This window comes from Delphinus delphis, chromosome 1 (genome assembly GCF_949987515.2).
Source record: "Delphinus delphis chromosome 1, mDelDel1.2, whole genome shotgun sequence".
Lineage (NCBI taxonomy): Eukaryota > Metazoa > Chordata > Mammalia > Artiodactyla > Delphinidae > Delphinus > Delphinus delphis.
The window spans coordinates 59,760,163-59,774,159 of NC_082683.1; the positions used below are offsets into that span (position 1 = coordinate 59,760,163).

The 13,997-nt window shown below is 35.3% G+C and overlaps 1 protein-coding gene across 2 annotated transcripts in view; it reads left to right on the top strand.

Moving 5' to 3' along the window:
* The window catches only part of LRRC7 (leucine rich repeat containing 7), a 498,137-nt gene that overhangs the window by 185,534 nt on the left and 298,606 nt on the right, over nucleotides 1-13,997 (top strand). For both annotated transcript variants that reach the window (XM_060005892.1, XM_060005902.1), the window contains exon 3: nucleotides 3,369-3,571. In XM_060005892.1, the coding sequence (XP_059861875.1) occupies nucleotides 3,369-3,571 (203 nt within the window). The remainder of the gene's footprint in view (nucleotides 1-3,368; nucleotides 3,572-13,997) is intronic.

Consider the following 13,997-nt stretch of genomic DNA (forward strand, 5'->3'; position numbering starts at 1 on the left):
TCGCCGCAACTAGAGAAAGCCCTCACACAGAAACGAAGACCCAACACAGTCAAAAATAGATAAATAAATAAATAAATAAAATTAAAAAAAAAAAAAAGACACATAGACAAACCAAAGAAAAAAAAGCAATTTTTAAAGAATAAGATGCAGAAGAAATAAAATGTGACTGAATTACAGTGATATTTATAGCTATAATAAAATAAGTACTATTAATTTAAAACAAAATTGCTATATATATTTTGGTTGGTTAGAAGTTCATTGAAACTTTGTTAGAAGAAAGGTAAACTACCTAGATATCTGCAAGGGAAAAATTAATGGAGTAGCACTACAATCAAGTTACTTAGAAATTTAAGATGGAAAAAAAGTTGAAAGCTATAACGTGTAGGGAGCATAAATCAGGAATGGAAGGAGTTCCGATTGAGAGATAGTCCATGAATCAGATACCAAAGTCATCAATGGGTTCTAGAGGTGGTAATGAATGATATGAAAAAGAGTAGAAAGATGTTACTACCAGGTAATGAGACCATCAGAGGAGCAGGACATTTTTTAGGATGAGAGAAGATTAATAATTTTTAGAGAGAAAGGGAGGATATCAATTCCACTTTCCAACCTTGAAGTGTGTTTAAGGTATGAGAAAATCAGCATGCTCCACTTTTAAAGGCTATAAGTGAACCATGTTTTAGTTGAGACTATGAAGGGGAGGAAGCCTTCAGTGGAGAGGATCAATGAAGTTATTGATCATGACATAAGGCACAATTTCAGAGTTTAGTGGGATTGAAGGAAAGAGAAGTTGGGTCAGGGGGAAAGCTCAGCACATTGTAATAATGAGACAAGGGACCGAAAAAAGGACCAGAAGAGCCTACATTTTTGATCAACAAAAGGGAAAGCAGTCCTAAGTGAATTAAATTGCAAAAGTCTTAGTGGACAGTGGATTCTCTGGCCAAATGGTTCAGGTCCAGGCCTGGATATTCTCTTTTTTCTCTTCATTATAAAAAATTTGCAATTGCAGCAACAGATGGGTATCAAGAAATAGCTACAAGGTTCAGCACAAAAGGGTGAGTGCAAGGAACTGGGCAAAAACAAAATATGAACAATTGATTCCTCACCTGTGAGTCATAAAGACAGACAGGATACACACCTTGAGTCAGCTTGACGGCATCACAGCTGGGTAGTCAATGTGGCTACTAGTGATAAATTAAAAACCTGGGAATTTTTCAAGACTTCTCCCTCTCTCCACAGCACCCCTTCCACCTCTCATCTAATCCATTACCCACACTTTGGATTCTGCTTCTTAAATACCTTTCCAGTCTATCACTTCTCCCCATCCTTACTGCCACTATCATAGCCTGAGCCATCATCACTTACCTTTACAACTGCAATAACCTCAACAAATATGAACTAGGTACCTAATATATGTCATATATTTACTAGATGCATTTACTGGCTGCTTGATATGTGCTAGATCCCATGTAGAGATCAACCTACAATCAGGGCTTTCAAGGAAAGTCGAGTAAAATAAAAGTTACAAAACCTTGTGATTCAAGCTCCCAGAAATGAGAAGTGTAGGAGTTCAAGAGATAGAAAGTAATGGAGAGGAAAGACCATCTTTTTTTAATGTTTTTAGTTAAACCTTCTAAAGATTACCATGTTCTTATAACCTTCTATAAGAGCTGACTCATGAACCTGTCCCAAAATATAATTTTATTAATTTCATAAGTAAAAGGAGGAATAAAAATGGCTTTGGGCTGCACTTTCAACATCTCTCAAGCATATTGTATTCATTTGCCTCCAAATTTGATTTAATCTAAGCCATTTCAAAACAAAATGCTATATTATTTTTGTGAACTATCACTACTTTCTGTTTCGGAAATAAGTTTATGCTGATAAGTAAAAACAAATCAATGAATAAAATGCGAGTTTCAAATTGATGCTCATTCAGTACTATTTCTGCAGATGGCAAACTGTGTACTGTTATTGTGAATTCAAAGATGAATAAGACAAGATCCTCTCCTTCAAGAACTCACCCAGTACACAAGGAAATAGTACACATAATTAGGAAGCAATGTGATTAGTGCCCTGGAAGCTCAGAGGAAGACACTATTCATTTATCCTGGGGAGACATTCACAGAGATAGTGACATTTTAGTTAGAATGAGAAATTTTTCAAGCAAATTATCAGTATCTGTTGGTGGTTGGGGAGAGAGTCCCAAATGTATCCATCTATTCATTCATGAACTGATTTGTTCATTTTACATTTGTTATTGAATATCTACTATATGTCAAGAACCAATACAAATGTAAAAATGAACAAAACACAGTTACTACCCTCAATAGCCTTGCAGTCTAGGGAAAGAATGACATGAAAAACAGTAACTTTAATAAAGTGTTATAGATGCCATGATATCAATTTTGTGCAAGATTTCATGACATTTGGTCATTTTAACCTAGAGAAAGACATGCCAGGATGTCAGAAATTTCTGCCATGATTGTTCTCTCCCATTAAAATAAAAGGATCCATAGGAACAGATTCTTATTCTGAAGCGAATAACTGTATCTCCAATAGGAGCTTTGTTCAGTTCATCTCTATCCCCAGTACCTAGTTCAATGCTTGGAACATATTAGTTATTTAATAAATTTTTATTTTTATTTTTATTTTTTTTTGCTGTACGTGGGCCTCTCACTGTTGTGGCCTCTCCCATTGCGGAGCACAGGCTCAGGACGCGCAGGCTCAGCAGCCATGGCTCACGGGCCCAGCCGCTCCACAGCATGTGGGATCTTCCTGGACCGGGACACAAACCCGTGTCCCCTGCATCGGCAGGCAGACTCTCAACCACTGCGCCACCAGGGAAGCCCAATAAATAATTATTGATTAATGGAATAAATTTGAGTCAAAAAGAGGATATCATAAACCTTATGGGTAAAACTTGACTATTTTGCAGAAATGAGAGAAATGTGTTTTTCTCCAACAAATTCTGGAGGTTTCTGTTCTGCACTGCAATTTGTATAAAATTTAAAAAAAAACATATTATAGTTCCATGTTTCAAGTGTGAATATAAGCATTGTGCTAAGTCAGGATTGTATTCTGGCCCAGTTCTGCCATTCCAAAACTGTGTGATAATGGGATTCTGACCCTTTCTGAATCCATTTCTTTATTTGTTAAATGGGAATAAGAACATGTCTTTACATACCTTGGAGAGCTGTTTAAGGATTAAATGATCTATTGCATGTGCATGTCTTACGTAAACTTCTTTAAGGCATTATATAATTATAAAATATACAACATAAGTAAATTTCTAAGCTTAAATATTATAAGAATGCCTTCCAAAGGCAGGTAGTTAAGCAGTTGTTTTTTTTTCTGTTTTTCTCTAGTGCAGTGCCTGGAGATGACCACCAAGCGGAAAATCATCGGCCGTCTGGTGCCGTGCCGATGTTTCCGAGGTGAAGAAGAAATCATCTCAGTTTTAGATTACTCCCACTGCAGCCTTCAGCAGGTGCCAAAGGAGGTCTTTAACTTTGAACGGACATTAGAGGAACTTTACCTAGATGCCAATCAAATTGAAGAGCTACCAAAGGTAATTTTTGATAACCTAAAATATGTACTTCAAATGAGTATTTCATAACTCCAGAGACTTGACATAATGATAATGCTAACTACAGCCTTCTATCTAGGTAATTGACAAATCATTCAAATTAATATAACTTTTCCCAATATTCTCATTACCTTTTAATGTGACTCCATTTGCAACTTCATGTAATATGCCAATAACCAATTGAACTCCATTGAAATCATCATTTTATGTAATATGCCTTTTTATTTTAACTGAAGATGATCTCCAAGAAAATAACAGGTTGGTAGGTTGAGATCAATAGCTTATGTTTAGAAAAGAAAGGGAAAATATGGTACTCTTTATTCCAGAACTGAAAATTTGTATGTTGTATGTTAAGGTGACATTGTTTTAAAGCCTTGAATTATGTTACAAGTCTAAGAAATGCTTTTACATACACACACACACACACACACACACACAAAGAGTCAAGTATACTATTATGAAAAACATGCTGTTATTTCTAGAATTTGAAATTTTTGGTTATTACAAACATCACTGAATTTATATGGCATACAACTTATACATATAGTGTAGCTAAAATTTTTTAACTAATGTCAAACTTTACACACACATACATACACACTGCCATTATGATCTTGTGCTAGGCAAAGAAAATGTCTCCTATGACCAGAAAACACTGGAGAGATTAGTTACAGCAGACTAAAGCCACACAGCAGAAGGTTCAAAATCTAAATCATTGGATCCTATTGTTCACCTAAATAAGTGACTCAGGTTAAGTAGCTGGAATGGCATTCACCCATGAAGAACTTAATGGCTAAGAGGGGGAAAATATCATGCAATACATTTCCATTGCTTATGCTAAAAAAAATGCATGTTACATATCCAAGAACCAGAAAAAAAAATGTCCCATCATAAAAACTAAGTTAATATCAAAAGCAGAGTAAAATGCTCTGATCAAAAGGATTTTTGAATGATTGTTTTCATTTAGGATAATGGATTACAGTGTTTATATAACACTTCAGAGACAGGAACTATTTAATGTGTACTTCAAAACCAATATCCTTCATTTTTGACCACCTGTGTGTATGGTGTCATCTTGAATCTTTGCCCAGGAGGGCTGAATCAGACCTAAAACATTTTGGCCATATGGATTAACATCCAGATTGCACATAAGTGGAGGCTGGACTGAAATGGGCTGTGGCTTCCACCAGGCTATGAACTACTTGAGGGTAGAGGGAAAGATCTTATTCATCTTAGATGAATCTTTCATTCTTCATCCTTGCCTCCCTGTACAGGAGGATACATGGTGACCTTCACATAATGGATACTCAATCTATGTGTTGTTGCTGCTAGATGAAACAATGCAGAGAACTTCATGTACTATAGGACTTGATTAGTAAGACTATATAAAGTTAAGCAATTCATAAATGTGGCATTTAGCTCTAATTTAAGAAATTAAGCACAAAGTTTTGTTTTTTTTAGGTCAGGTCAATCTAGAATTGCCAGATGAAATAAAGGACATCCAGTAGAGTTTAACTTTTAAACTAAAACACAGGCCATTTTTCAGTATAATTCTATCCCAAATATTGCATTGGGTATACTTATACTAAAACACAAAACAGTTTGTTATTTCTTTGAAATTAAAATTTAACTGGGCATTTTATACTTTTATTTACTAAATCTGGCAGCCCTAGGGCAATCCAGCCATTTAAAATCTTTTTCTAGATGCATGCAACAGAGTCTGTAAGACAAATAGTAAAAATATGGTTAATTAATCAAGTACATACTCATTTAATATCTACTCTGCTACACAGTATTTGAAGCTTTAGGGGGGTTATAATAGAAATAAATCTCAACCCTTGTTCTCAAGGATCTGACAACCTAATCACAGAGAAAACTGAAGCGTTAGAGGTGAATACACAATAAAGTATAATCAGGGCCAAAGAACCAAATCCTGTGGTAGAGCTTGTGTATAGAGAAGAGTTCCATTCTTGGAGGGGATGGGGAAAGGCCTGACCAAAAAGCACAGATGCAAAAACTAAGATGGAATATATGTAGAGGGAGAGGAGAGGAGCAGCAAAGCTGTGAAGAGTCTGCAGCTGCAGGTGCAAGTGGGCAAGTGCTGACATATGTAGGTAGAGTAGGGAGAGCAGAGGGAACCCAGATTATGAAAGGTCTTGAGAGTTACACAGCATTGTTTGACTTGATGCATCAGGCAGAAAATGCCATTGGAGAGTTTTACATATCAAGTCAGTCACTAGGGGCTTAATGAAGAGAGCTTGGATTAACAATAAATAAAAATAATACAAGTGAATCAAGGATTTGATAACACTTTTGCAATGTATTAGAATTCAGGAGAAATGGTTATCTTTTGTTATTGGTATGATTTATGTATTTCAAAGACCTTTCACATAATCTCTCAAGGTTTCTTTGACTCCCAAAGTTCAATATTATTAGTTTCCTAAAACAGCCCTGTAAGTTCCTTTTTTCTAAAGTATCTGATATTGAGATATGATCTAAATTATCTGACTTGAGATTTGATTACAATAATACATGGATATATTTGTGCATTATTAGAAAAATAGGTAAATTAAGAAACAAAAGGACTGACATATCAATTAGGGCTCATTATGTGTGTTTCAAGTAATACAAAAACCAATCCAAACTGATTTAAACAAGAAATAGGCTTGATTGGCTCACATAAGTGGAAAATGCATCTCAGAACAAGCTCCAGACTTGGTATGTTTCTATTTGCTTTGTGTGGGATCAGCTTTATTCTGAGGCTGGCTTTCCCTCATGGGGCAGAATGGCTAGAACTGTTCTAGTGTTCACGTCCACAGCATCCCAAATTAGAAATTTTTGGCCTCTGAAAACTTTTTCTTTTTCTGAGAAGGACGAGAAGTGTCTCCCCCAGAATTCTTCAGTTAACTTGTCCTTAGGTCTCATTGACCTTAATTGTGTCACATGTTCGTTGTTGATCCAGTCCATTTGCTATGGGATCCACCATGTCAAGAAAAATGGAATTACTCTAATTGGGTTAAACAATGATGGGCCACCTCTGTAGAGTTGTGCTTACTGGCAGCAACACAAGGAAATGAGGTGGAAGAACTGTTGGAGAGATTACCACAATGTACACTACAAACAAAATGCTATAAAATCGCTGTTTTGCGAGGAAAAGTTCCTCTTAATCAAAGTTTGTAAGGACTTGTAGGCAAAGTATTGAGCCCTTAGGGGATTTAAACCTTTCAAAGTTAGATTAAATGAAGTATTTTTTGTCTGCCATCTTATTTTACTGTTTTCTTGGTATTATTTTGATGTTATTACCATTGTGATTTGAGATTTATTGAATAATGAGATAACTATTTGTATTCTTAATATTATATTATGGCAAGAATTACCTTTTATACATTTTAAAAATTATTTTCATTCAGATATTTTATACTGAGAATGTTCTAGCTGGCCAAGAGTCTGTACTGTACATTCTTATAAAGCAGGTAGGGAACAGAGTCAAGGTTAATGGCATTAGGAAAAGAATGTCAAGAGTGTGTCAGAAAAGATGCAAAAAATAGATATGAAAGAACAGGTAGTGTTTTGATTAGGAATAGTTCAATCTGTGCTGCTTAATTTTTTGTAGTGAAAGGTAAAAATACAAAATAACATGCCTTTCACACAGTGATAGAAACCCACACAGCTTATAATTTAGTACTGCTTTGCTTGTTATTTGGAACTGGAAACTTAAAATTATAGACAGAGTAAGAGACGATCACATATGTATATTATATATGAAGTAATAGAGTGGGAAGACAAATGTGAAAAAAAAGAGCAATAAAGAGAAAACCTACAGAGAAACTTCTTGAAACTGAAGAGGAACTTTAAAAAAGATTAAAGAAATAATTTTGGTAAAGTCAATATGTGACGAAAATTGAAAGACACAGAGTGAAATTGGTAGAAGAGGTTAATTTATCCATGTATAAAAGAGGACGGGACTAAATCTGCAGTACTGTACTTACAAAGTTTTCCCCATATAAACTACCCAGAAGTATTTTAGAGATTAAGAATTTAGGATTTGGACTCAGACAAACCTGGAATTAGATCCTAGCACTGCTAATTGGTTGGGAAGGTATTTTATTTTCTGAAAGCCTCAGTTTCTTCAGAAACTGGGAGAAACTGTTTAGCTGGGAAAATAATATCATCAACTCCTGGGATTATACAGATAGATAGATACATACATACACACATACATACATACATAGGTAGATACATAGGAGGGTAGGGTACTTGGTGTGATAATGTTTGTGGAGTACCTGGAATAGAAAAAAATCAATAATTGGTATTTATCATTCTCCTCCCATAGATAAAGGAAATTTTCCATGTTAATTACCCTGGGTACAATAGTAAGATTTTGTAACATTTCAAGATAGTTCTGGATATTGACTCTCTCAAAAAAATGTTGTGGCATGATGTCATTTCTAACTGAAATCTCCAAAGACAGCTTCTAGAAAAACAATCCTCTTCCCATATTGGGTGATAGGTTATTGACCCAAATAGCTACACCTGCACATTTGTGAGGGCTAATACCACCACTTCCCCAGAGAATTTCCTTGATTCACAGAATCACGTTATGTCATTTTTGAGTAAATGCAACTTTGGAAGTTATTTTATTTAAGCCCTCAATTATTATAATAAGCAAATCAAGGCCAGAAAAGTTAATTAACTTATCTTAGGCCACATGGAATATTAAATTCCTATCCAAAACTAAAACCAAAGACTATGTGTTAGTTAGGATAGAAGAGATTATGCTACGGTAACAAGTCAAAATGTGTCTCTAAAGTTTGGCTTTGTGCCCCATGAGTGTTGCCAGGGACCACTGCTTTCCAAGAACCTATAGATAGTAACTAGTCCAACTTTGCCCCCAGTGCAGAAATGTCTACCTCTTATTTCTATTATAATAGTCATCCAACCTCTTCATGAACCTTTCTATTATGGAAGAAGTCACTCAATTAAGAAGTAGACCATTGTATTATTGGAAAGTTCTGATTGTTAGAAAGTTCTGCAGTATGTTAATGGTGTAGATCCATTCACCTATCTATCCATCTAAAACTTGGCTGGGCACTCAGAGTGCTACTAAGATTATTAAGGCCTGCCTTCCCTGGACGAGGAATTATGCTTCTGGCATTACTGCCTTAATCCTTAAAATATTTTAAAGGAATTCATAGAGTCCCTTAGAGTTCTGTTTTGCCTTAGAGTTCTGTTTTCCAAGACAAGTTTCCAAGTTGCTTAGACCGCTTTTCAAGGACATGCTTCCCAGATGCTTCATCATCTTAACAATATTACGTCTAGTGTAGAATATTGTCAGTGAGCTAAGAGATGCTAGAAAAAACAAGCACCTCCATATCGGCAGTTGCTTCTTCTGGGAAGAAAACAGACATTGAGAAGCAGGTGCCAGGCAAGAGCTACCGAAAAACACTTGCATGGTGCTCACGATTCTGTGTTGACCACTCATGCAGGGCTGTATAGCTAAGACATTGATCATCCACTATAAAACAGAGAAAACTTTATCAAAGAGGGATATTTTAGACTGGTGAAAATTTTGTCATGGCTTGGATCCAGTCATTGGCCATGAAATGGAAGAAATCCCCACGGACTTTTAAGAAAATAAATAAGCAACAAAAACGTACCTGAATCATTTGCCAGCATCCAGCAGGTAAAATAGAGCTCCAAGTTAATGACCAATGAACGGGTTCTGACAACTATGTTGGAGTTGTTTGTGCCGAGCCTATACATAAAAGCCAAGCAAGCTCTCCACTCAGAGATTTGGTCCCCACTCTTTCCTCTGCTAGCGCTGCTCTTCCACATGGCCTGCTGCTTCATTTCCTTCAGGTCTTTGCTCAAGTATCACCTTCCTAGAGAAGCTTTACCCATTATCTTACACAAAATAACAATGCCCACCACTGTCACTCACTTCCCCAACAAAACTTTAGGCTTAATTATATCTCTAGAAGATTTCGAGTACAATTCAATAGTGTTAACCAGTAGTAAGATACTGCGAAATAAGTTTTCATTGTTATAAAACATCGGCATAGCTCCCTCTGAAACAGTGTGTATTATTTTGCAGAGTAAGACCTCTGACAGTGGCCAGAGGTAGGGAAGGACAGGAAATGTGGGCACATATCTGCAGAGAACAGGGTAAATCAAACTCTCTCATTTAATTTGTTTTTTTTTTTTCCTTTTCTTAACTTTTGATGCTGATTCTTGGGGTTGAAGTGAGGTGAGATAATTTTTGTGGCTCCTCCATAATCCACTACTTAATATAGTACACTCTGCATTTTTTCTTACTCCCAAACTCTAAGTACTTTATCCATATAAAATAGAACTTCGACCTAATATTTTCCCAAGTTAAGGAATGTGCTCTTTGACTCTAGAAGCAGTCAAAGGAGGGATGTCAAAGAATACACTTTTACATGATGGTAGTAGAGGGTGGAAAAAGCCCTCTAAAATTCCTTTCACAATTAACGTTTTGTGATTCACTCATCTGAGATTCATTTTAAATAGATAAAAATGATGAACAATATAAGGAAGTATTCTGACAAACAGAGTAGTGACTGTAGTTACTGGTTATTATCACAGAAGTACTACAGTAAATGTAAATTCTGAAGAGAGAAGACCTAGGTTTAACACAAGTTCTGAAATGAGCTCATCATGTGACTTTAGACATCTTACTTAACCCCTTTGAACCTTAGTTTCCTCTTCTGCATTAGATGCTAACAAATTTATTTCTGCCCATCTCCTAGGATCGCCGTGAGCACCAAATAATATAAAGTACATGAAAGCCCTATAAAAACGGCAAAGTGATATATAACTCTTGAGCTAAGAGAAATAGTTTATTTTGATAAGAAAGGGCATATGTTTAATGAAGTTGATTGGCTTCTTTAACATAAATTTAGACAAATACAGTACTACAATAACAAGAAAATGTTAATTGGTCAACAAATGGCTATGATTTACTATTTAATATGGATTTACAGTTGTGTCAGTTTTTGTTTTTATTTATTTTTTATTATAGGCCATAAAAAGGTATGGTAAAGATGAACATTTATTCAAAATATATCTCAGGCTCAAAATCAATAGGAGCCTGAAGACCTTTACATGAAAAAAAAAGGGTAGAAACCAAGAGAGCTCTGAGTTGCTGCACAGAATTCACAGCACAATGACAGTACAGACCACACACTGCTGCTCTTGTGAGGAGTGTACCTCCAAACACCCCCACGTAACCATGACATTTATTCAAGATTCAAATTCCAGATGCCTCCCAAAATATTATTATACAATTAAGGATGCTCTTAAAAAGAAGGTTGATGTTCTAATGGAAAAAGGGAAATGGATTTCAGATAAGCCAAAAAAAACCAAAGTGTCCTCCAGTATTCTACACATCATATATCTGCAATTTTATTGATTCTTTCTTCTTTTAATTCACTGATGTCTGATACTTAGAATTTGGGAGCCTGAAGCCATGTTTTTCTTACACCTTTAAATAAAATTGTTTGAAATCAAGAGCACTTGCTTATTTTGTGAGAAGTCTAATGACCTCAAAGGAGCCAGAGAAGAAATGTTTTAGGGGGACAAATTCTGAGTTGCTTGTTCGTAATTATGATTTGTTTATCAAAGCTTGAATGATCATTGATTATTTTTTTCTTCTACTCAAGAGGAATCTTTCAAAGTAAAAGGAACTACTTGAATCACTATAGTTGCTGATTAAACAATTGTCATGTGTAAAAAATATGAAAAGATTTGCTCTAGATTAAACATGGGCTAAATTTTCAAATGCAGAATATAAAAGCTGCCACTTCTTTAATAAAGTTGCCTCATTTTTAAAAACAAATTTCACATTAACAGGTAATTCCTTAAGTGTTTGTCTTGTAGAAACATAGAATTGTCTATAACCATGACATGTTACGTAAGTAGCTCCACATATAGCTATGGAGGGCTCTCTGAAGATCCAATAAAGGTGAAAAGAATGGCCTTTTCCAACTCTCTTACTCCCTCAAAGGTGTTCAGTGTGCACAGTGTGAATTTACTTTGTCCTCTAGCACCAAAGGTATAGAATTCATCTGAATATGATAAAAACCATGTCCAAAATAAAACTGTCACATGAGTGATGCATAAATAATAAAAATCTAACTGTTTAATCTCTTGCCTGGAACGTCTTTATCCAAATCTGTTCTTTTATTGCAATCATTTTGGCATTCAAATGTGTAGGTTTGTTTTTTTTTTCAATAAATAATGTAGATGGACTCTCTAGGGGCCCAAAGGAAAGTAAGATGTAGGACAAATTTATAAAAAACATTGTTTATATGTGGAAAAGTTTAGATATCTTTTTCTTACTCAGATTTCTATTTTTGTTTACAATGTTTTATTGTTTCAAAAGTTGATAGTACCAACAACTCTTTATTATGTGTGTCAGTGAGAAACTGGGACTTCTGTAGTAGCCCAGTCAGTTTTTGAACTGGTTTATCTTCCAACTAAAGACTTACTCATCCCATCATTTATTGCTAACCTTTACCCAAATATCAAATCTCACTGAAATTTCAATGAGAATGAAACTCATTTGCTGATTTTTACTGCCAGTTTTTTGGAAATTATATAGAAAACAAATTTTAGGTAAAATATATCCATTGATTTGTTCATTCATTCAGCAAACCTTTCCTGAGTATCAAATATGTGTAGACAACTCTTCTAGAGCTGGAGATACATTATTGAGCAAGACCAACAACTTCCTGTTCTCACAAAAGTTACATTCCTGCAAAGAAGGAATGAAAATAATATTTAAGAGAAAATGTTAGATAATGGCAAGTATCATGATGAAATTAAAGCAAGGAAATTGCTGAGAGACTGCTTTAGGTTGAGAGGACAGTAGATGCCTCTCTAAGGAGTGACCCTTTATGTTGTGCTTTGGATGACAGGGGGAGTCAACCATGCAGATCTGAGAAAGAACATTCCAGGCAGAGGAAATACTCTAGGGTAGGAATATATGAGGCATGTTCAAAGAACAGAAAGAAGATGGATGTGTAATGAGTGAGGAGAAAGCTGTATAAAGTGCAGTAGGAGATGTAGATAGACAGTGGAGCTAAATCCTGTAAGTTCAAGCAAGTGAGGAAAGGGCTTAAGATTTTATCCAAAGTGAGATAGGGGGCCACTGAAGAATTTTTTTAATGGTGATCTTAAATAACATATATATATTTTTTTAAATGCCACTTTGGGTGCAATGTGGGAATACATTGTGGCAAGTTAAGAGTGGAAGCAAGGAGATTAGAGGCTACAGTAGTTATATGGGTGAGAAGTTGGTAGTTTCAACTAGATTGGTGGTAGTGAAGAAAATAGAAGCATGCTCTGTAGGTAAAGTTAGTAGGATTTGCTATTAGAATGGATTTGGGAGATAGGAGATTAAAGCCTGAAAAGGGATTTAGAAAGAGTTTCCATTGATAAATTAGGAAAGCAAGGAGATAAAGAGTTGCTATGGATATTGGAGGAACCCATGTGCTATTGTCATGGAAGCTAAGAACAGAGATGTTTTAAGAGAAGAAATTGACTTAGATCAGAAGAGGTACCATTGTACTTGCTAGTATAGAAGTAATTGGTGACCTTGATAGGATTAGTTGGGTGGAAACCCAATGAAGTGGGTTGAAGAGACAATGGTGGATATATATATATATATATATATATATATATATATATATATATATATATGATATATACATCTCTCTTAAGAGGTTTTGCTGAGAGAAAGCAGAGAAATGAGACAAGCTAGAGAGAAGTTTGAGGTCAAAATAAGATTTGTTTATTTGTTTTTTAAGATCAATGACATTAAAGCACATTTGTACACTAGTAAGAATAAATTAGAAGAAAGGGGGGAGAAACTAAATGAAGGAAATTGATGGGATAATTATATGAGCAAAGTCCTGAAGGCAAAAGGACACAGGATACACAGAATGCATGAAGGGGTTGCCTTTGAGAGGAACAGGCACATTTCATCCATTTTAATAAGAGAGAAGAAAGAAAATATGGGTACAGATGATGATGGTTGGTAGGACTTAAGGGACATGATGGATATTGAAATTTAATTCAAATGATAGTGGTTTCAATATGTTAAAGAAATACTGGAATCAGTGAACCAAGAAGATGACAAGTGGCAATCCTACTGTGAGCTGAGAGCATAGGAGAATGAGGTATGTGAAGCTTAGGGTTACAGAGGAATATAATTTACAAAGGAATTAAGGTTCCTAAGTATATAAATTACCTATATTTTGTGAAGTTTTTCCTTGAAGTGGCAGGTAGTTGAGAAACAGATGCAAAAGCCAAGTTCCTCTAAACTCATATTGGCTCACATGCCTGGACCAGTGTATTAGCAGTAGAAAAGGAAAAGAAGACAGAT